At 39.8% G+C, this 25466-nt stretch overlaps 1 protein-coding gene across 2 annotated transcripts in view; it reads right to left on the bottom strand.

The window, feature by feature from the left end:
- The window catches only part of zbtb16a (zinc finger and BTB domain containing 16a), a 249859-nt gene that overhangs the window by 77941 nt on the left and 146452 nt on the right, over positions 1 to 25466 (bottom strand). For both annotated transcript variants that reach the window (XM_073030014.1, XM_073030015.1), the window contains exon 4: positions 16013 to 16099. In XM_073030014.1, the coding sequence (XP_072886115.1) occupies positions 16013 to 16099 (87 nt within the window). The remainder of the gene's footprint in view (positions 1 to 16012; positions 16100 to 25466) is intronic.

Below are 25466 nucleotides of genomic sequence, written 5' to 3'. Positions count from 1 at the left end.
GCTGTGTTTCAGAATCCAATTACAAAACAGAAATCTGAGAAAAGTCAATAAAACAAGAATTATGATGCAACTTGAACAACTTCGGTCATCCGCCCTAAAATCTCCTTATGTAGCTTGATTTCAAATTTGTTTGATGACACTCTTCTGTGCAGCTTGAGAGATTTCATTACACCTCAAGTTGCTAAATAAATAACAGGTTGTAATCATCTGCAGTGGGAAATCTTGTTTCATTAACTTTGTCTCTCCCCGTGTCCTTCACCCCTTGCTAAATCACTACAGCCTTCATTTTGGAATAGAGTTCTTCAAAGTCAAATACACCAGCATTTACAAATTCTTCTTTCACGTCAACAGCTCTCTGAAAATCATCCAACGCTCAATTATTACATTCTAGCCAGGGGATTTATCTTACATCGATCACATGACACATGGGTCAACTGTTCTACAATCCTTCTCTGTAATACCATATCTCAACCTCTCAGCACATCTTTCCATGAGGCTCCATTGATCTCAGCTGTCCCTGTGACAGCAAGTTACACATTCAATCCACTTCCTGAGTAAAATTGTTTTTCCATGAAGTCCTTATTACATTTAACTAATGGTCATCTTCCATTAGTGCTCCAGGTTTTGGACTCCCCAGGTGTAAAGCACCTTTAAAGTCTACACAATCAAACCTTTAAAGCCTCAAAGTATTTAGCTATCACTTGTGATAAAAATGAAGCCTCGGCTTACTCAATAATCCATGGTATTTCTGCCACCATCCTGACTGTTTCTTTTGCACCTTTCTTAAAATCTCCATGTCCCAAGATCTTAAACTTCTCTACTTCCCTTTCTCATAACTTCTACATACTGTAAGCAATTCAAAACTGCAGGTTCTAACATGTCATCTCTAACTGCTGTAATTTTTTGAAAACAGACTCATCTGATAACATGCTATTCAAAGTAAATTTATAATCAAAGTACATATATGTCACCATATACAACCCTGAGATTCGCCTTCTTGTGCGCATGCTCAGTAAATTCATGAAACACAACAGGATGAACAAACCACCTGTGTACAAAAGACAACAAACTGTGCAAATGCAAAAGAAAAATAGTAAGTAAATAGGCAATAAATATCGAGAACATGAGATGAAGAGTCCTTGAAAGTGAGTCCATAGGTTGTGGGAACAGTTAAGTGATGGGGTGAATGAAATTGAGTAAAGTTATCCTCTATGGTTCAAGAGCCTGATGGCTGAGGGATAGTAACTGTTCCTGAACCTGGTGATGTGAGTCCTGAGGCTTGTACACCTTCCTGATACCAGCAGTGAGAAGAGAGCATGGCCTGGATGGTGGGAGTCCTCGATGATGGATACTGCTTTCCTGCAAAAGCACTCCATGTAGATGTGCTAAATGATGGGGAGGGCTTTACCTGTGATAGTCTGGGCCATATCCACTACTTTTTTGTAGGAGTTTCCATTCAAGGGCATTGGTGTTTCTGTACCAGGCTGTGATGCAACCAGTCTATATACTCTCCACACACGTCTGTAGAAGTTTGTCAAAGTTGCTAAGTCTTTACAAACTTCAAAGGGAGTAGAGGCACTGCCATGCTTTCTTCATAATGGCACTTACGTGCTGGACGCAAGACAGATCCTCTGAAATGCTAACACCAAGGAATGTTAAGTTGCTAACCCACTGCACTTCTGATCCCCTGATGAGGACTGGCTCATGGACCTCCGATTTCCTCCTCCTGATCAATAATCATCTCCTTGGTCTTGTTGACACTGAATGAGGATTTGTTATTGAGTCACCACTCAGCCAGATTTTCAGTCTCTCTTCCATATGCTGATTCTTCACCACCTTTGATTTGGCCTACAGCAGTGGTGTTGTCAGCAAACTTGAATATGGCATTGGAGTTGTGCTTAGCCTCATAGACATAAGCGTAGAGCAAGGGGCTAAGCACACAGCCTCATGGTGCAGCTGTGCTGATGGAGATCGTGGAGGAGATGCCTCCATAATCCAAGCCTCTTAATGGTTTAGCTGTATGATGGACTGAATGCTGTGGAACTTAAGGTAATGAACAGGTGTCTCAGGCAGGACAGAGTCACTGCATTCTATCCAAACAATAATTAGGGGAATTGCAATCATGAGTTGATAAGGATCTGGGTTAAGACATAACTTGTGATTAAAGGCACCTCACAGCTGCCTAAGAACCCCTGGTGCTGTTATTTTCAGCTGTGATCTGTTCATCAGAGGTGAAGACCATAGTATTCCTGGTAGGGATTTGTCACTAACCACTGGCCTTTTTGTTTCACAAAAATTTGCTGTTATATGGGAAAACCATCTGTCAATCTTTATAGAACTGAGGGTCAATGCTAGTCAGTACTGTCTTAAGACAATGGGTTTAGTTCACACACCAACAGGTTCAGGAACATTCATTACCCTACAAGCACCCGGCTCCTGAACCAGTGTGGATAACTTCACTCGTGTCAATGCTAAACTGATTACACAACCTATCAACTCACTTTCTCGGACTTTATAACTCAGTATTATTTATTTAACTTTTTTTATTTGCACAATTTGTCTTCTTTTACAAATTGGCTGTTCATCAGTCTTTGTTATGTATAGTTTTTCATAAATACTATTGTATTTCTTTATTTTCCTGTAAATGCCTGCAAGAAAATGAATCTCAATTTGCTTTGAACATGGAAAATGGATCAAAGGGTTAACATTTTAAATAATTAGTCGTGAATGCGGGAATATACAATAAACAGCGATGCTGATTGCTGGATTAGAACATTTTCCTTCCAAAAAATTTGTTCTGTTGCCCACTCTGCTGAGTTACCTGGTAAGTGAGATTGCACACATATCCAAAGCAATCCCAATCAATGCCAATGGATGAGATGGGATCAATTACAGTTCTGGGAAGAGATGTTTTCTCCACTTGAAGTCCAACGATTATTTCCATTAAAATATTTCATCTCCTTCTCAACACCTTGTCCTTGTTGTCGTGTTATCCAGTGAAGCCATGTAAAAGGATGTGTCAAAATATAACACTTCATCAACATTTGCCAGCTGCTCTAAAGCATTAACATTGAGTTATCTGCTGCAATACAAACATTGCACATGACAGCATTTCCAATTACTTAAAAACTTGTCAACTGAATTCTCTTCAAATGGAACAAGGATAGAAAATAGCTTTCTGTTTTTAAAAGGGGAAATCAGACGTGTTCTTCCTTCAGCTTTCTGCAGAAAAGCTGTACCATTTTTTGTTCCATTTATAATAGCCAAAGTGAGGACTCCAGAAGCAAGTCTGTTGCTTAGTTCAGAGATTGACACAATTTAAGTTTGACCGCTTCCTGGGTGAGCATATGTAAGGCTTTTTAACATTATGAGCATACACCCATAAATGCTACACATTTCCAGATGTTCAAATGGTTGCCTCTTTCTACGTGCCCCTGGAGAGACTATTGAGAAAGCTTTTGATCATTGGCCACCAAGCTACATACCAAAGTAAAAACATCTTGTAGAGTAAATGACTTCAGAATGCAGCAAGATGTGGTGACATCAGCACCAAGTACGAGTACACAAATGCCCAATGAAGGGCACAAGAATGGTAGAGCCCTCCATGAATGGCATTTCTGATAACCCAATGTAACTTGAGTTTTTGATGACAATCCTCATTTTTGTCCAAAACAATAGTAATACTGATGGAATTGAAAAAGAACTCAAACATTAAACCCTGGACTGCCGTACCTCAGAAAATCATTGTGAACCTGGGGGTGAAACCTTGTTTCTAAAGTGAGCCATGGAATTAGTGACAAAGATTTTTGTTTTGTTTACATCTCCCAATTTGCTACTTCAACAATTAAATGGCACAGCTGATTCTGACACTTTCTATTTGTGACTGCTACTGTTTAACAAAGGCTGTATTTTCCCAATTACAAATAATATTCATTGTAAATGCAGAGATATTAGAATTAATGGATGGAAATAAAATTATAATGTTCAGAATTAATTAGGCACACTACCTGTCCTCTGGATATACTGTTTTATTTACAACAACTTGTATTTCATATATCACCTTTAACAGAGCATCTAAAGGGAACATGGATTTAACAAACTGCTACTGATGGAAGTTAAGTGGGAATAATGTAGTGGAGACATAAAGAAACTTATCAAGTCCTAGGCTGTCCTGATACTCTGCAGTATGTATCCCAGTCCACATAAATCCCATTGCTTTTAATCTCAATCTTCACTATCCTTCAGTGACTATAAAACTTTAACCTTATGTTTAAATCCCTGCATGGCATCCCTGCATAACCACCTCTCGCTTTATGCCATCACCCATCCACAGAAAAGATGCAAGAAATAACACCTAACATCCACTTCACCAAAATCTGTGCATCTTTTCTTCTGAATAATATTTAACTGGATGCAGTGCTTTGAACATCCTTTCATTCAATGGTGTCTCGCTCATATTTGTGGTATGGCATAGCTGTGACAACAGTCGTAACTCCAAACACTAAGGAACACAGACCGCGTTGTGTAATTATTTGAAGTCAACACATATACACTGACATTTCAGACAAGATTTGCCATTTCTGGGATGAATTGGAGTAAATGTGGCTATGCCTGTAATAGATGATGAAATAAGCACTGCAGAGATGTAACAGACAAAACATTCCCCCGCATTTTAACTGGGCATAATTAGATAGTTACTGCAAATACACACTAGGAAGAAATAATGTAAACCAATTTGCCTTGATATGTGCCATGAGCTATTACCTGATCTGACCGATTCATGAATTCAAATTATCCCATCATCTGGGCTTCACTTCAGTGTTAATACAGCTCAAAATACTCCTCCAAGGTGTTGCCGCATACAGAATGTCAACACTGAGCTCTATTGGTTCTAGTTCTAGATCAAAATTTTTAACTTCCCTTCTCTGTTTTCAGATCCCATCGTTGCTTCATTCCTCTCCATCGCTCTCATGTCCTCCGGCCTCATGGCCACCTTCATCATGTTGGTCTGATCTTTCAACAAGGCAATGTTTGTTTATTTATTTATTTAGAGCTACAGCGCGAAGCAGGCCCTTCCAGCCTAATGAGGCACACTGCCAGCAACGCAACTGTTTAACACGAGCCTAATCACAGGACCGATTCACTCCCTAACCGGTTTGGGATTTCCTCCCTAAAACGCCCTCAATTTTTTTGAGAAACTCCTAAAACTCAAAATAGCAATAACAACAACACCACCACCATCACAAATGTGCTGGAAATATTCAGATCAGCCAGTGTTTAATGTTTGAGATTGAAGATTTTTTCTATTAGAATGGACCAGTTTTAAGTTGCAGGGAAGGGAATGGATGAAGACCAAAAGAGACTAAATGACATGAAAGGTGGTGACTGAGAGCGGGTGGTAAAGGTTTGTTAATGGCATCTTTAAACCTCTTAGGTTTGACTTGTAATAGCATCTCCCAATGTGTCATATTTTGCCTTATAATACTTGCATTAGAGGATGATACCCTACTTTGAAGTGCCAGAGAAGTACGTAGTTATTTTTATCATTCTAAATCTATAGCTTCAATGTCCATCTAAAACAAGCACAGGACACGTCAACTTCTCAGGGCATTTAGGCCTAATGCTGCTTTTGCACAAAGGGTTTATTTTAGAATGGATAAAGTTAATACAAGCAGGCTAGTCAAGCTCTGAAGTGATTCTAACAGGATCAACCAAACTCCTCCAACTTTCAACTGGAGCTTTGTATCACTTGCCTGAGATAATCTAACCAAATGCAAAACATTGTAATGCTGGAAATAAGCAAAAGAATCTGTAAGTGCTGGAAGTACTCAACAGGCTAAGTAACATTTTAAGAGGTGTTACAGATGCAAGATATTTTATATTGATATGGATTATAGCTGGAGTTTAAGCTTTTCATTTTTTAAGTATCTAGTTCAACTCAGAAATGTTCCAATTTCATTTTTTAATTTTCATCAAGATCACAAAATTTTAGTTATTTAAAAATGTTGATCAAATTTATGCTTCTTTGATAAATGCAACTAACTTATTCATGATGATTTTTTTAAAAATCTACATATTGGAATAGCTCCAATTTTACTCATCAGGGCTACCCCTCCAAGTCCTCAATCCCAAATTAACTGGTCACATCAAAGACTAGTATATTCCATTAAATACACAAACAAATGAGACAGATTAGTAATCTGTGCAAAGTATTTGCTTTGTGAAAGACACATTCTTCAAACAAAATGCATGGTTGACTGTATAGTAGATTGCCAGCACAGAGTTTTATATATGCAGGTGACTTGAAGCTTAATTTTTTTTTATCCCCAAGAACCTTAAGGTGCAGTTTTTCCTGTTACGGGTTATAAAGAAACAAATGATTCACATGCTGCTCGAATGTCAAATATTTTGCTGGTAAATTATGTACTCTCCTCTAACCAGGAATTTGACTTTGTGAATTAACTATTTATTTAGAGATGCAGCATAGCAACAGGTACTTCTGGCCTAACAAGCCTGTGCTAGTCAATTACACTCACGTGACAAACTAACTCGTACATCTTTGGAATGTGGGAAGAAACCTGAGCACCCAGAGGAAACCTACACAGTCACAGGAGAATGCACAAACTCCTTCCAGACAGTGACAGAATTGAACCCGGATTGCTGGCATTATGCTATCTGCTATGCTACTTTACCACCCCTAATTACACTTCTTCCATGCAATGCTACATCATAAACTTTAAATATGAAAGAGACTAATGCAGTCCTAATAGTGGATCAACACAGGTTACTGAGTGCCTGTTTAACTTCACAAGAATGTCTAGCAGCAACTGCAAGAACTATTTAATTAGCTACTAAATTATTATTTACTATTAAATTATTAAATAGCAACAAACAAACTTTATGGGTTTAAAACCTACTGAGGACAGGGACAGTGCATTGGGAACCCACGCCATCATCATCAGAAAAACAAATGCTCAAGAGTGAAACAGCAGAGGGATGTCAGGCTATTTCATGTCACAGCATGTCTCACTTTTAGAATCCACTCCATCTTAGAAATCTGACAGGTCCAGAATTTATAACACAGTTGACCATCAGTGGGGAAGGTATTATAATCATGGAATGATTGAATGAGAAATGTACAGCACACAAATGGTCCCTTTCGACCCACTGCATCCATTAAGAGGCTTTTAGACAGACGCTCATATAGGCAAGGCGCAGAAGAACACAACTCAACGCAGATAAATGGGATCAGATCCAAGATTCTTTAATCTCGTTCCCAGTACACAAGCATAAAGGAGAACAAAATAATTGTTACTCTGGCTCTGAGGCAGCATGAAAAAGAACACAATAATGAAAAAAACACAATAAATATAAATAAGCAAGATAGCTTATATACATACATAGACTGGTTGTATGTCCATAATGTGACAACTAGGTACAGGAGTGTCTGTACATAAGGTGACTGACAGGAAATGATAAAATATGGTGGTTGGGGGTGTTGATCAAGCTTACTATTGTTATCCTACTAACAATCATGAGTGAAAGATTCTAATTTAGGGATTCCTAACTTGGGGTCCACTGACCCTTTGGTTAATGGTAGGGGTCCATGGCATATAAAAAAAGGTGGGAACCACTGTTCTAGTTCCCAAATGAAACAATCACTAAAACTTTTGCAATGCCATTTCCAGTGTTTTTATTTCATCTCCCAGCGGGAGCTAAATGTGTCATCAACACAAACAGCTCACTCTCAGGTTCAGGAAGGGGTTGGAACACTTATGTAGCTCCTCTACTGAAATAATTTTGGAAATTCTCTTGACTCATATTGGTCCAGGAATACTAAGTACCTAGTCAATCAAAGAGTTCAAACTGAAACAGGAGAATTATAAATTGCAGCCATACGCTCTCGAGGGGATGGGAGTAAATAAAAAAAGGCCGATCAGAAATTGTTTTCTTGTGAGCTTCACTGCAAATATCAAATTACCCAAGTTGTGACAGAACACTTATAAATAAACTAAGGATGTCCGAACTATGGGTAACCCAACTAGTAGGCAGCAGAGCAGTGGATCCATTTAGCCCTATAATCATGTGCTATTGAAAATACTCCTGATACTGTCACTTTGTGCCAGTTAATTTAAACAACATCCTCTTTGCTAGCAATGGACCCACCTCCTCTGCTGATAACTGAGACTGCCAAAAGGATGTAAATTATTTTTTGAAACACCATTATGATTTCTAGCACTCTGTTCGAAAAACAGCAACACATGCCAAAACTGTTAGTGTTGAAGCATAGATCTTTGAACTATTGTTCAGACTTCCAAAATGTGATGTGGCACTGCCCACAACCTTCTCACACAGGATTCTTACCCAACAGATGAACTCATGGAACACTACAGCAAAGAAACAGGCCCTTCAGCCCATCTAGTCTGAGTTAAACCATTAATCTGCCTAGTCCCATTGACCTGCACCCAGACTGCAGCCCTCCATACTTTTCCCATCCTGTACCGATCCAAATTTCTCTCAAATATTGAAATGGACCCCTACTTGCACTGGCAGCTTGTTGCATACTCTCACCACTCTGAGTGAAGTTACCAGGGTAGGTCTTACACAGTGAACAGCAGGGCTTAAATGTTTCACCCTTCACCCTTAACCCATGACCTCTAGTTGTAGTCTCACCCAATCTCAGTGGAAAAAACCTGCTTGCATTTACCATATCTATATTACTCATAATTTTACATAATTTATCTCTACCCCTCATAATTTTGTATACTTTGACTTGAATGCAAGTCTCCAAAATGATGAACCAATATCCAAAACAGGCTTATATTCTGCTCTAGAAACACAATGGAGTTTGATCCACTTTGGTCATAAAAAAAAAAGTCTAAACCAAACTTTGTCCCATTTAATATCCAAAATTCACAAGTATGGTTATCAATTCTAAATTATTAATCATTCAAGGCCCACTCCAATGGTTTGAACACAGAATTTTAGCTGACGTTCCCAAAGGCGGGTTTACACAATTGGATTTCATTTGTTTGGATGAAATTTTAAACCAAGGCTTCATCCCTTCTGACAGATGGATACCAAAAATCCCATGCCAATATTTCAAAAAAAAAAATCATTATTATTCATATTACAATACTTCCTGAGAGAAATCTCATGTAGGTTGGTCAATAGTTACCTCTCAAGCAATACCAAAAATAACAATCTGGTTATTATCACTTTGCTGCATATATAATTTGGTTCTGCACTATTGGGATGTCACATTTTTATGCTACAATTGTGATTATATGGCTATATTTTTCAAATACAAATTAATTCACAAGATGAGAGTCTGCTGGGAATAAGTAGCATTTATTGCCTACCCTGATAAACCTCGATGTATGCCTTGTTGAGCAATTTCAAACAGGGAAGTTTAGGGCAGATCATGATAGATTCCCTTCCTAGTAGTGCATTAATTACCACTTGAATCATTAATGAAAATTCAGTGGTTTCAAGGTAACCTTTACCAATGTTAGCTTTTTATTCCAGATTTAATTGACAGAATTTAAGTAACTATTCCCAAAAATGGCCTAGTAAAGTAATTAAGGACGGACAATAAATAGAAGCCTTCTAAATGGTCCAACATCTTCTGGATGAATAAAGGACACAAACTGACCTTCAGAGATGGGTGTGTGGGTTTGTCCGTGGTGTTGTGACAGTGCTTGACTGAGTTAAAAGCATCAAAGAACCAGAGTAAAACTGGTCAAGGCAAAAAAAAGACAACCGTATTCAACAGATTCACCCTCAGGGGAAGCATCCCTCATATGCTAAAAGAAGAACTTGATCTCCCGATCTACGTTGTCAAGGCCCTTACATTTATTTAACTACCTGCACTGCACTTTCTCTGTAACAGTAACATGCAGGTAATTAATGCAGACATGTGAGAGGTGTTGCAATTCAGTAGGACCAACTATGGTAGGTCTTACACAGGAAATGGTAGAACAAAGGGATCTTGAAATATAGGTCTATAATAAGTTGAAAGTGGTGTCACAGGTAGACAGGGTTATAAAGAAAGCTTTTGGCTCATTGGTCTTCATAAATCAATGTACTGAGTACAGGAGATGGGATCACAAATAAGAGAAAATTTGCGGATAGTGGAAATTGGAGCAGCACACACAAAATGCTGGAGGAACTCAGCAGGCCAGGCAGCATTTATGGGAAAAAAAGTACAGTCGACGTTTCAGGCCGAAACCCTTTCGCAGGAAGTGGGATGTTATGTTGAAGTTATACAAGACATTGGTGAGGCCCAATTTGGAGTATTGTGTGCAGCTTTGGTCACCTACCTACAAGAAAGATGTAAATAAGATTGAAGGAGTACAGAGAAAATTTACAAGGATGTTGCTGGGTCTGGAGCACCAGAGTCAGAAGGAAAGAATGAATAGGTGAGGACTTTATTCCTTGGAATGTAGAAGGTTAAGAGGAGATTTGATAGAGGTGTACAAAACTATGAGGGGTATAGATAGGATGAATGCAAGCAGGATTTTTCCACTGCAGTTGGTGGGACTACAACCAAAGGTTGAACGGTGCAAAGTTTAAGGGGAGCATGAGGGGAAACATCTTCACTCGGAGGATGGTGAGAGTGTGGAATGAGCTGCCAGCACAAGTGGTGCATGCGAGCTCGATTTCAATGTTCAAGAGAAGTCTGGATAGGTACTTGGATGGTAGGGTTATGGAGGGATATAGTCCCAGTTCAGGTCAATGGGAATAGGCAAGTTAATGGTTTGGCATAGACTAGATGGTCCAAATGGCTTGTTTCTGTGCTGTACTTTTCTATGACTATGACATGATATTTTGTAATAATTTTTCCTTGCCTTTTTACTGGTGTCCAGAATGATCTGTCTGGATGATATGCAAACAGAAGTTTCGACAGTATCTCTGTTCAGGTAATAAAATAAACCCATCGCAATAAGTGGGCTTACTTGTTGTTGATAGAATAATTGTCAAGTCCTCAGGTAACAATGCAGTCCCAAGTTCCAGACTACAAAATTATAACTAACAATGGCAAATATCTCCAAGAGGATGGAATCTAACACTTCGCCAAGATTTTCAGCAACACTCCCTTTACCAAAATTCAAACTCCCATCATCTGCAGTGGGAGGGTTGAGGAGGGTCAGTCATGAGCAACTTAGTGTGAGCAGTCACTAGGACACTGTCAACATGAGCAGACTGGATATCCTGCAGTGAGTGACACCTTTCCATCACATACAAGGAGTGTGATAGAATAATCCGCCGCAGCTTGGATGAGTACAGCTCTAAAATTAACCACTATGTGGTTGATTTCCACCCCACCAGTCACACCCTGCACCACAGAATCCCATGACTATACAGTACAATACAACAGCTTCTCGGAGGTTTCTCAGTCACTTCCCTGCTACCAAAAATCTATCATCCAGAAGTACAAGGACAATCAAGAAATGAGAATGCCACAACCCATAGGTCCCTCTCTATGTCATAATCTATTTCTTCACCATGAGGTCAAAATCCTAACTCGCTGATGAATCAGGCTTGGGAGTGGTGGTGGGGGAACATGCACCTCAAAGGCGGCTGTTCCACTGAGAGTTAACGCTAACAGTCATTAAAATGTTCTCCTTCCAACTAATAACCACATTTTGGGTAAAAATAATCAAAAGAAACCAAGAAACAATTAAATGTGTTTGTTTAAATATTAAAACTCAGCAATTAAGAAATCAAATCCTCAGCTTGTCAAGAGGACTATTTATAGGTTCATCAAATAGTTACTAATTATAATGAAATGCATCAGGGACGGGCGAGGACTTATGAACGCCATGGAAGAATTTCTACACAGCTCAGTTAACACCAAAAAAGGAGGAAATATAAACAGCCAGTGATTCATTCATTATATTAACTGTTATCATTCACATTAAATTAGATTCATCACCTGTTGTAGTAGAATGCAATTTTGGAAATGGTTCCCGTCTTCTTTGCCAACACTCCACCAGTTTTCATTTCCCACCCACTGATGCTAGATACCTTTCTGGAATCCAAGTTAGAAAGGTGAAAAAGGTGAATGAGAGGGAAGATCAACTAGCCTGGTAACTATATTGTGGCAGTGATACAGAAGTTACTGACTAACCAGATCAGTTTCCAACATGTCTGCAGAAATGACGTAGGGAAGCTCCCCGTAGTCAGAATTTTGGAAAGGCTAGGGTAAAATTCAGTCGTCTTGTTGCAATTGGTATACTATTTGTCAAATTACCAGCAAAACTATCAGTATCTTTCAGACTGGCCTGATCAATAGAGTGACTGTATATTGAAATATTCTTTCTGCATATACTTCTCCATCAAGGGTTGAATTTCGACGGTCCTAATGACATTTCTAAAAATGTCATGGAGAGCTGAGCCTTGGACCCTCTGATCTACAGAACCAACTTACCAGATTTTTGCATCCAAGACCAGTTCCACTGGACCACTTTTTAACCTATCATTCAAAACCATTCCATCCTTCTTTCCTATTCTCTCTTTATTACAACAGCGAAATACCAATGGAAATACATTTTCAAAACAGCACAAACCAGTACATTGAAACACTGCCTGTGAAAGAGAACATATTGCGTCAATAGTTGGAGTCGATGTTAAAATTCTCATTTTTGTATTCTAGTTCCACCATTGTTTTCCATCTTTTCTCTCTCTGTTGCACCTTGGACCTTAAATCTTTCCAAGTAATCAATACTCTTATTTCTAGTTTCATTCATTTCGGACTCTACCATTGTCAGCTATGTGTTCAGCTGCTTGGGCATCAAGCGTTAGAATACCTTTACCCTCTCAACATTTCTCTTTTGATGAACATCTGCTGAAGTGACTTGATACCAAATTAATGTTCGACATTTACTCCCGTGAAACAGAGTTTTGTTGTGCCAAAGGGGGATATACAAATGTAAGATAGTAGTGGAAAGAAAGATGATTTTTTGGATACAGCTCAATAACAGGCTCTTTTAGCCCTATGAGTCCCTGCTGCCTAATTGCATCCATGTGACCAATTAACCTACTAACCCACATCTTTGGAATGTGGGAGGAAACTGGAGCACCCGGAGGAAATCCATACGGTCATGGGGAGAATGAGCGAACTCCTTATGTACTGCAGTGGGACTGAATCTGGTAATAGCATTATGCTGATGTAGGTGAAAGATTGGTCACTCTGAGTATAAAATTGAAACTTGACCATTGGCCAAGCGCAGCTGATCAAAATAAAAATGAAATGGCTGTGTTTTTTACCCCTCATCAACCCCATTTGCATAACAACTTGCCTGGACATCAACAACTTGAACTGGACATATGCACTTAAGAAAGGTCCTCCCAACCAGGGTGAAGACTTTTGGCCAAAACTCATCCTTCTTCCCACAAGCTATGGGCAGATTCCACCATCTGACACCAAAGCTAAATTTAAGCCAATATTTAGGGAAGTGCTGCCCAATTCTGATCACTGGTCCCATTTGCCCTCCTGCTGAACATCGTACCCTACTGCCACCCCACAGTCAAACTTGAAATCTACATCCAGTAATTTCCCTGCCATTCCAGATCAACATCCCTCAGTTGCTCCCTGCCTGAATACTTGTCTAACAAAGCACTGTCTACTAACATTGTGTCAGACTGTCCTGAGTACAGCACTGAACAAAACCCAAATGTTCTGACAGAACACAGACCTAACCCAATGCCAATAGGGTGGCTAGAGTCCACCATAGATGTCACTGAAATAGAAACAGAGACCACAAGCTAGACTCAAAAACAGTTACTTTCCCCAGCAGTAAGGCTGATTAGCACCTCCACCCACAAACCCACCCCTCCACACCTCCAACCATCACTACTTTATCATTTCCTGTCAGTCACCTTGTGTACAGACACTCCTGTGCCTAGAGTTACTTTATGGACATACAATCAAGGCATATAAGCTATCTTATGTATCTATTGTGTTCTTTATGTGTTTTTCTTGTGCTGCATTGGATCCGGAGTAACAATTATTTTGTTCTCCTTAACACTTGTGTACTAGAAATGACATTAAGCAGTCTTCAAGATTCATGACCTTCTTCTTGATTTCTGAATGAACAATGAACCCATGAACCTCAGTATTTTGCCCTCTTATTACACTACTTCTTTAGTGTGTGTGTGTGTGTGTGTGTGTGTGTGTGTGTGTGTGTGTGTGTGTGTGTGTGTGTGTGTGTGTGTGTGTGTGTGTGTGTGTGTGTGTGTGTGTGTGTGTGTGTGTATGTATGTATGTATGTGTATATAGTAATTTATAGTTTTTATTATGTATTGCAATGTACTGCTGCCACAAAACAACAAATTGCACAACATATACCGGTGATATTAAACCTGATTCTGATTTTGAATCTTGAGCAGCCCAGGTTGGTTGTAACCAGGCATGGAGTAGTTCACAGTCACACTGCTTGCTGACTACATTTCAGCTTGATCATGAGTGCACTTAATCAACATAACAGTTGAATCATAATGACCTTGTCGGCCTTGCAATATATTGGGGAGAAGATTCCAGAATTATAATAAGAAAGATTTTGATCACTTTGGATCCTTAACATGTTTTCTTTCCAAAACAATGTATTTCTTCCTGAAGTGCGGTCACTCATTTTAACAATATGGTTGGAGAAAGAGTTAACATCACAAAAAGATCTGTGACCTTTGCAAACTCATTTTGCAACATCAACCGTCTGACCCTCATTCCTGTCCAATATAAATAGGATCTTGGCAGTCAAGAGGAGTACAACAAGCCACTTGTAACTCAATATTTTTAACCACTTTTTGGAAGGGCTGCCAATGCAATGAATCAGCTTAAAGAATACTTGCAGTAAACCAGAAATTGGCTTTAAATTATTGTTTGTCAATGAACTTTTAAACTAATCAGGTGAGTTGAAATAATATTTGATAGTGGTAAATACTGTTCTTGATATCATTCCAATGACAAATATGATTAGTAACTACGTCATCTGTCCTCCAACATTTGGGTGGACTGCAACTCAGGTTTTTTTTTTAAAAATTGTGAAACAAATCTTTAATGTCCTACAGCAAAGACGTCACACAGTAAATGAACTATATCAGTGACATGACTGGCGGTGTAATCTTACTGGGTCAAGCAAACTCCTGTTCCATGAAGTTACTATAATTCTAAGCAACGATGTCCAGAGGACTCAGAATGCGACTTGAAAAATCCTGTAAATTATAGGGTGAAGGAGGAAAGGGGAAGTAGCTACGGAAAGGTGGTTGAGGGAATTAGTACAAGGCTTACTTAATGAGGGAACGGTATTTAGTTGGATGAAAAATCATATCCTGCATCATCAGGTTGCAAAGAGCATCAAACCCATCCTTTACAGGAAACTCTACAATCCAGGGGGACTTGTGGCTCATCCAACCCTGCACAAGTTCTGTGGGAGAATACAGTCAGTCCGTCCTACTGCCTCCTCTTTCCCCATAGGACTCTGCAAATATCTTCCCTTTGCTTACTAGGAAATGGAAACCAAAAACCACTGCTGTGGCTGGAGATCTGAAATAAAATCAAAAAATCCTCAGCAGTCCTAGCAGCAACTGCAGTGAGAAAAACTGAGGCAGCACTTCAGGTGTATGACTCTCTATCAGAATACAAGGTCACCTTTAGGGATTTTACTTCTATTACCTTCCAGGGAGCACATTTTGGACCTTAGCAACCCAATGGACTACAGCCTTCTCCTTGTTCCCATCTCCATCACTGCTTCCAGTGCTACACTGTCCAAGACCTCGCTATTGCAGTGCCAAGTTCTGGAACCTCCTCCAGCAAGCTCTGCACTTTATCCTCTACTGTACTCCTTACCATCTACCACTTTAGACACATTTTTGCTCCCAAGATCTCCTTATAAATTAAATGTCCATATGGTCTGCTTTACAATGACTTAAGATGCTTGACTGCCTTCAAGAAAATCAATTAAAAAGGGACAGATCAAAAATCATACAAGATAAAGTTTTGAAAGAGTACCGGTGTGGGTTTGTCGATGACTTTCCAGGGCATCTTCTTTAGAGAACTGTGCGCCACACTGGTCACAAACAAAGGCCTTTGCACCTGCTGAAATAGAAAAGAGACACCACAGTTTAAGACAAGGTGGCTCATAAAATAAAATGCATCTGGGTCTCAGCACCCAGTCACCAAAGCTGAAGAGCAAGTCTCGGCTGCAAGGCGGAGATTTAATCCTCATTAGAGCATTCTGGTTGGACTTCAAAAGTACTAACATAAATTTGAAGATTTACTTTTATATATTTTTGGGAGCCAAGTACTGTAGCCAAGAGGACCTTTTATTCCCAGCCTCTAACTTCCCTTATAAACACAGGTAGAGACCCTTTGGCCTACAATGCTTGTGCCGAGCTTGAAGCAGAATTACACAAATCCTTTCTGCCTGCATATGATTCATAACCCTCCATTACCTGCATATTTATGTGCCATCTACCAGCTGGTTAAATGTCACTATAGTATCCGCTTCCAGTACAGTACTACCCATGGCAGTGCATAACCTGGCACCCATCACACTCTGTATACAAAAAAAAAGCTTGCACTGCACATCCCCTTTAAATTTCACCGCTCTAAGCCCAAATGTCTGCCCTCTAATATTTGACATCTCTACCTGGGAAAAAGATTCTGGCTGTCTACCCTATCTGGGCCTCTCATAATCTTATAAACCTTTAATAGGTCTCCACCAGAGAAATCAACCCAAGTCTGTTCAAACTCTCCTTACAGCTCACACTCTCTAGTCCAGGCAGCATGCTGGTAAACCTCTTTTGTACCCTCTCTAAAGCCTCTACATTCTTACAGTATTGGGGCAACCAGAACTACACGCAAATACTCCAAGTGTGACTGAATCAAAAGGTTCTGTGGCTTCCTGATTCGATATTCCATGTCCCTCGTGATGAAGACAAGCCTTTATTATTGCATGCTCGATGTCTGTTGCCACTTTAAGGGATCTGGATGCTTCCCAATTGCACCCATGTGATCAATTAACCTACTAAACCATATGCCTTTGGACTGTGGGAGAAAACCAGAGCACCCGGAGGAAACCCATGCAGTCACAGGGAGAATGTACAAACTCCTTACAGACAGCGTGGAATTGAACCCAGGTTGCTGGCGTTGTAATAGCGTTACGCTACCATGCTGCCTCAAGTTGCAATAGATACTACAGATGCTGGAAATCCAGAGCAACGCACACAAAATGCTAGAGAAACTCAGGCAGCATCTACAGTATTGTGCAAAAGTCTTAGGCAGCCTACAATCTTTTTACATGTTTTCAGATGGCATGGTCTCCACAGAGCCCTGATCTCAACACCATCAGGCTGTCTGGGATCACCTGGAGAGACAGAAGCAAGCGAGGCAGCCAGTGTCTGCAGAGGAACTGTAGCAAGTTCTCCAAGATGCTTGGAACAACCTACCAGCTGATTTTCTTATAAAACTGCACGACAGTGTACCTAAGAGAATTGATGCAGTTTTAAAAGCAAAGGGTAGTCACACCAAATATTGATTTGATTTAGTTTTTTGAAAATTGTTTACTGCACTTTATAGTGATTATTTTGATATTTAGAAACTTTTTACTTCATTATTTTTGAAAGCATCTTCGCTTTACAGAACTTTATTATGTGTGCCCAAGACTTTTGCACAGAACTGTAAGGAGAAGAATAAATAGTTGATGTTTTGTGAATCAAGCAGACTGTTTGGTGCCAGATAGCATCGAGTTTCTTGAGTATTGCTGCAGCAGCACTCATCCAGGTAACTGGAGAGCATTCCCTTACACATCTGACTTGAAAATGAGTGAAAGAATTTGTGATGTCAAGAGGCGAGCTCCTCTCCATACCTAAGCTCTGACTTGCTCTGTTAACCAAAGTATATCTGTGGCTGGTTGAGTTCAGTTTCTGATCAGTAACCCCCTAGGATGTGAATTATAGGGGAAAGGCAGCGATTAAGTTCCATGTCTTTAAAATGGACTCTTTCAATTAAATCGACAACCGATGGGTCTGTATAGTGCCAAAGACTTCTGCCCAAGTTGAACTAGAGCCAAGTTGCTTAGCGTGAGGCCAACCACAATCAGTTCAAGCTGGGTGTACATTGTGATGAAACATTTGGATATTCATTTGGTCTGGTCATGCCCTATGATCTGGCTCACTACTTGATCCAGGTCAGGATATTTGTTCATCATTAGTATGTTTACTTGATCAATATTGGGTCTTTTTATTACCAGACTGATCAGCATCATGTTTGCAATCATTGCAATCGGTTGGAGCTTAAAAGAGTTCAGAAGGAACTCAGAGTACAGATAAGGGGGGCAAAGGAGCAGTATAGGAGGAAGCTAGAACAAAAGCTGCAGAAAAAAAGCATGAAGGAGGTGTGGGATGGGATGAAGATCATCACCGGATGCGGTGCAAAGCGGGGGGGGCGAACATAAGTGGAGATGTGGAGAAAGCGAACCAGCTGAACAACTTCTTCAACAGGTTTGACAGCTCAATCTCATCCTCACCGCAGAAATCCACACCAGGCTTACTTCCCTCACAGGAAAATAGCCACTCACAGGAGACCTTGCCCACGCCCAGGATTACGGCTGCACAGGTGGAAGGTCAACTGAGGAAGATCTGTACCAGCAAGGCGGCTGGACCAGATGGAGTTTCCCCACGATTACTGAGGGCCTGTGCAACTGAGCTGGGAGAACCACTACAGCGCATCTTCAACATGAGCCTGGAGCAGAGAAGAGTACCCAGACAGTGGAAAACATCCTGTATTGTCCCGGTACCGAAGAAACCACAACCAAAGGAGTTGAATGACTTCAGACCTGTTGCCTTGACGTCGCACGTGATGAAGACCATGGAGCGGCTGATAATACAGAATCTGAGGCCACAAACCAGGCACGCCCAGGATCCTCTTCAGTTTGCGTATAAGGAGAAGGTGGGAGTGGAGGATGCTATCACGTATTTGCTGCACAAATCACTCTCTCACCTAGAGGGGGTCAGTTGTGCTGTGAGGATTACATTCCTTGACTTCTCTAGTGCCTTTAACACCATCCAGCCCAAGATCTTAAGGCACAAACTAATGGAGATGGGAGTAGACTCTCACATGGTGGATTGGATAGTGGACTACTTGACAAATAGACCTCAATATGTGCGGTTGGGAGACTGTAGGTCTGACACGGTGGTCAGCAGCACAGGAGCGCCGCAGGGAACCGTACTCTCTCCGGTCCTGTTCACCCTGTACACATCAGACTTCCAATATAACTCGGAGTCCTGCCATGTGCAGAAGTTCGCTGATGACACGGCCATAGTGGGGTGTGTCAGGAATGGACAGGAGGAGGAGTATAGGAAACTGATACAGGACTTTGTGATATGGTGCAACTCAAACTACCTGCGTCTCAATATCACCAAGACCAAGGAGATGGTGGTGGACTTTAGGAGATCTAGGCCTCATATGGAGCCAGTGATCATTAATGGAGAATGTGTGGAGCAGGTTAAGACCTACAAGTATCTGGGAGTACAGTTAGACGAGAAGCTAGACTGGACTGCCAACACAGATGCCTTGTGCAGGAAGGCACAGAGTCGACTGTACTTCCTTAGAAGGTTGGCGTCATTCAATGTCTGTAGTGAGATGCTGAGGATGTTCTATAGGTCAGTTGTGGAGAGCGCCCTCTTCTTTGTGGTGGCGTGTTGGGGAGGAAGCATTAAGAAGAGGGACGCCTCACGTCTTAATAAGCTGGTAAGGAAGGCGGGCTCTGTCGTGGGCAAAGTGCTGGAGAGTTTAACATCGGTAGCTGAGCGAAGGGCGCTGAGTAGGCTACGGTCAATTATGGAAAACTCTGAACATCCTCTACATAGCACCATCCAGAGACAGAGAAGCAGTTTCAGCGACAGGTTACTATCGATGCAATGCTCCTCAGACAGGATGAAGAGGTCAATACTCCCCAATGCCATTAGGCTTTACAATTCAACCGCCAGGACTTAAGAACTTTTTAAAAGCTATTATTAATGCTTTTTGAGATAGTGATCTAGATGCATATCATATTTTTTACTGAGTTAAGTATTGTATGTAATTAGTTTTGCTACAACAAGTGTATGGGACATTGGAAAAAAGTTGAATTTCCCCCATGGGGATGAATAAAGTATCTATCTATCTATCTATTAGATTTAAAAGGATGGTTGAGTGAGGAAAGAAAAAATTATTACAAGTACTTTGCTTGCCTCCAGTTGAGTTCAAATTGGAGTGATCAAGCATACACCCAAGGAGACAAAGTTGAATCAACCTTTCATCCACAGACAGCAAGCATCACCGGGTGCCCCAGTAGCTCAAGGGTTAACACTGTTCCAATAGAAGAACACCTCTTCACTGCTGGACCACTTTTCACCACTTGAGACTGAGCCAAAATAAAACAAGTAAAAATTGATAAATGGAATCTGATCTCTTCCCAGGTGATCAGTAAAAAGTGATGAGCTAAATTAAACATTAAGCACTGTACAATTCTACAAACACTGCAAGGTTAAAAGGTGTGGTGTTACTAGACGAGATTATCAAAAGAATTGTAATATGAATAAAGCTTTGTTTCCAAGCTCAACGGTGGCTATAATGAGCAAAACAGGAAGTGGCCTATCTGATCAGCAAACCAACACTCACAGTGAAAGCCAAAGTGAAAAGTATTAGAGGTGTAGACTGATAGAAAATAGTCTCAAGACCAACTGAACGAGAAGATCAAAAAACAAAAAAAGAATCAGTTATCTAACACTGAAAATGTAAAAGGTGTTTGTGTGTTTAATATTGAAGGTGTGGTACCAGATAAAATCATCATGGCTAAAGAACTTTATCTCCTTTATAGATGAAATCCACCCAAAACTTGAAGTGGTTAAACAGAAAAATAAAGATACAATAAACATATGCTGCTTCCTCCTCGCCTTACAGTTAGTGCACATACAGTCTTAATCTGTGCTGGGGCAGCCAGGCCTTGGCAAGTAACATTTTCACTATCGATGCAAACGTGGGTTCAAGTCTCACTCCAGGGTGTAGGGAGATACCCCAGTGATGCAACCAAATGTTATTAAAAATAACATAGTTCAAAGTTCAAAATGTATTATCAACCTTGAAAAGGTATTCAGTCCCCACAACTATTTTCACATTTTACTGCCTCATTGTCTACATTTAAAATATATTGCACTGTGCATCATGTCAAATCAAAAGTAAAACTCCAAAACCTGTCAGCAACTTACTGGAAATCAAAAAACAAAATTGACAGGTTGAAAAATTATTCACCCCCTTTGTAATTACTTCACAAACCTTCCTCAGGTTTCAATATACTGTATTACCTTACAAACTCACCCAATTTGTTGATGTACAAATTTGGAGTATCGCCTGTTTTCAATGATTTCACAAGAATACTGTAAATACCCCTTTCTCTCTGTGAGGTCCAACAGTATGGTAGATTTTCAACAGACTAAGCCGAAATGAAGACAGAAGAGCTTTCGAGACAAGTCAGGGAAATGATACTAGAGAAGCACAAATCTGGGGAAGGGTACAAGACCAGCTCAAAGGCACTGAACAAAGCTGGTGAATAAGTGGGGAGGGGGAGTGAAACCACAGCTACACTGAAAGTAGAGGCAATGTTGTGCTTTCTTTGTAATTGCATTTACATGCTGGAGCCAGGACAGCTCCTCTGAAATGGAATTTATAGAGAGGTGTTTCCAGGGCTGCTGAACATGGCCTGTTTTGCTGTTCTTAAACTCCATTACTTTCTATGGCTCTGAGATCAGAGGTGACCACTCTGGCAACCTGAACAATTGTCCTTCATCAAACATCATTGAGAAAGCCACATTATTCTTTTCCAAGTTTTGCTTGTTGAAGCTTGCTGTGCTTTATTTGGCTGTCATACATTCCAACAATAATTATTGCTGCTTTTCTTTCATTGGCAAACCATAAGACCATAAGACATTAGGAGCAGAATAGGTCATTCCGCTCATTGAATCTCCTCTGCCACCCCATCATGGCTGATTTATTATCCCTCTCAACCCCATTCTCCTGCCGTCTCCCTGTAAACTTTGAAGCCCTGACTAATCAAGAACCTATCAACCATGCTTTCAAAATGACTTGACCTCCACAGCCATTTCACAGATTCACCAGCCTCTGGCTAAAGAAATTCCTCCCCTCATATCTCTGTTCTAAAGGGACGTCCGTCTAATCAGAGGCTGTCACCTCTGGTCCTAGACACTTCATTATTGGAAACATTCTCTCCAGATCGACTATCTAAAAACTTCCATGTTTAAAGAGATTAAAAATTAATTTTATTTGTAACATTACATATAAATATTGGAACATACTGTGAAATACATCATTTTGCGTCAATGACCACACTCTGAGGATGTGTTGGATGGGCAGTCCACAGGTCTCACAATGATCCTGGTGCCAACGCAGCATGCCCATAATTTATGAATCTTAACCAATAAGTCTTTGGGATGCGGGAGGAAACGGAGAAAGTGCACTCTCCTTGCAGACATTGGCAGGAATTGAACCCCAACTACTCGTGCTGTAAAGCGCCATGCTAATCACTATGCTCCCTTCAAGTGGCCAGAGTTTGACGATGAAAGGATGGCATTAAGTGCCCCATTGTTGAAAGCAAATCTGCTTCTAAAGCAAAGCAGATGATTCAGTAATCAGATTGGATTCACATTTCATTGTTTTTCGCAATGCCCGGCAGTCTGTAAGTAATCTAAAGCAGGTTTCACAGATTTCTGAACTCCTGCTCTGTCAAATCCAGATCCCATTACTTTTAGTTAAATGTTTGGACAAAGCATAAGAACATTTACAAAATAATTTTCAGTGGTACTGGGACCCATTTGTGTATGGAAGGCCAAATTTACAATACTTATTGAGGGACCCAAGGCTAAATCAAATGAGAGTAAATGGAGAGAGACCAGGGGGGGAAAATAGTCCATTCAAATACAACATTTACTTCAACATTTCAATTAATAAAATAATTAAAGATATTTAAAATAACTACTATTAATATTATTTTCAGATTTAAATTAATAAACGTTGCTTCTGATAAGTATCTCTCAGGACATGAAAAAATATCTGATTTTTTTTTAATTCAGCAAAACAAGCAACTCTTATTTTGCAAAATTGTGCATTCGGCTACTTCCAGGGCAGTATGGATATGGTGGGCTGAAGGGCCTTATTCTGTACTGTAGATTTTATGAGAGGTTGGAAATGGGAAAAGGGGATTGGGAGTGATTATTGATCCTTCACCTCAATATCAGCAACATAATTTCAACAAAAATCAACATTCCTTCAAAGTGTCCCGGTGAATATTATACCTTAAACCATCATTTAATTTCTATTTCATCATTACCATACTGCAGAATGTGGCAGCTTGCTGTTCAAAGCACATTTCCAGTAGGGAATACATTTCAAAAGTATTTCTTTGGTTGCAACGTGCTCTGAAGAAAATGAGGGATGCTATAATAATTCAAGTATTTAGTTTTGTAATGCTGCTCAGTAAGCTGATGTAGCTCAATTCAGAAGTTGCGAGTTGGACCAAATCCATTTAATCCAAAATTTCGCACATCAACCAGCTTGTAAAGTGATTTATAATTTTTCCATTATTAAGTACAACCCATTGTTGCATCAAGTAATTGGAATTATATGAAGCTGAAATTAAAATATCACTTGCAATAGGATTTATATCCATCACTAACAATAGCTATATTTGTATGATTGCATTATTCACAACATATCATTTGTCTCCTTGATGCCATACAAATTATATATTTAATTTACTTTCAAGATTTAAAATTCAAGATTGTTTAATGTCATTTCCTGTACAGAAGGGTAAAAGAGAATGAAATAATTGTTACTCCGGATCCAATGCAGCACAAAAATAACTATTTTTACTGCTGAAAAGAATGTACTTGATGGCAAGTAAATACAAGTTAATTCTAAATTCCTTGGTTACATTTTAATCAATTACATTTTAGTTTGTTCGGTCCTCTGAGTCAAAGCATGGACTTGAAATTAATGCTAAAGGCATGAATTATTATCTTCTCCACCAACACCAATAAACAAAAGAAAATCTGCAGATGCTGGAAATCCAAGCAACATGCACAATGTGCTGGAGGAACTCAGCAGGCCAGGCAACATCAACCCAAAACGTCATCTGTACTCTTTTCCTTAGATGCTGCCTGGTCTGCTGAGTTCCAACAACATTTTGTGTGTGTTACCAATAAACTATTATTATTTTAGAAACCCATTAGCCAAGGTCATAATTATCAACTGTCAATTCTTCTCCTCCCAGTTTCTCCCAACTTTCAAACCCTCACTGCAATTTTAAAATTTAACTGTAAATACATAAAAATCTGTCATAATTCAATGGTGGCGTAGGCTTGATCAACCAAATTACCCAATTCTGGTCCTGTACCTTATGGGCTGATATCTTGTCTTATGTAACCTGTTAATGTAATTTGATGTGTAGTCCACTCTTTAAGTACAACTTCAATGCTTGCTTTCAAATTTGTCTTCAATCTCCCTCTATATCATCTCAGTGATTACCTTCAGCTCAACATCTCTGAAGATATTGAATTCTCCCCTAATTCCTTCAGAGGCTGATTTGTTTAGTTCTCTTGCCAAATTTTCAAGAAGGTTAAAAACTTCAGAATATCTTATTTATCCATGTTGTTGTTCTTTCCAACAGTATTCCCACCATCTCATTTTGTTCTCACCCCCCCCCCCCCACCAACATCAAGTATTGAGACATTTTCTTGTAACTTGAGCATTTCAGAAATGACAAAATTAATAATAACTTATTGCTTGGTACTAGTTTATAAATAACAGCACTGCAATGCGATCATCATCTCCGGCCTACATTCTTCTTGACCTTGAAGACAGAATGGGTTAATGCACCAGAACGAGCTCTGGCTGTTCTAAGCTCATATCCCCTCCCAATTCCATTCCCTGTTGGCATCTAACAATGCTACATTGTTAACTACCTTTCTAACTAGAGAAATCTAGAATAAAATCTGAAAGACTTCTATCCATTGGAAGGAACGGGTGCAGACTGAAGCCGATGCTAACTTTTTTTTATTTATTACTTAAACAAGTTGACTTAAACACATTTAATTATTTCATTTGTTTGAGTAAATAATTAATTCCATTGAATTCAAACCTTCGTGACTTGCAAACGGTATGCAGTGCCAACTCCAGTCAGGAAATATCCCTCACCACAAAATTGGGAACATTTTCCTCTGAAGAAAATTGTTAAAGGTGGCTTTTGCAGTTTGTTGCATAAAAGGTGGGACCTGCACGGTTCCCTTCATGATCACAACCATTAGGGAGCATGGCAAGGAGGTTTCAATAGAGATCAGGACAAAGGCTGAGATGATGGAATGAAGTAGCTTCAGTGCAAGACCAAACCCTGGCACATTACAAACATACA

This window comes from Hemitrygon akajei, chromosome 26 (genome assembly GCF_048418815.1).
Source record: "Hemitrygon akajei chromosome 26, sHemAka1.3, whole genome shotgun sequence".
NCBI classification, from domain to species: domain Eukaryota; kingdom Metazoa; phylum Chordata; class Chondrichthyes; order Myliobatiformes; family Dasyatidae; genus Hemitrygon; species Hemitrygon akajei.
This window is presented reverse-complemented; position numbering and strand designations above follow the sequence as displayed.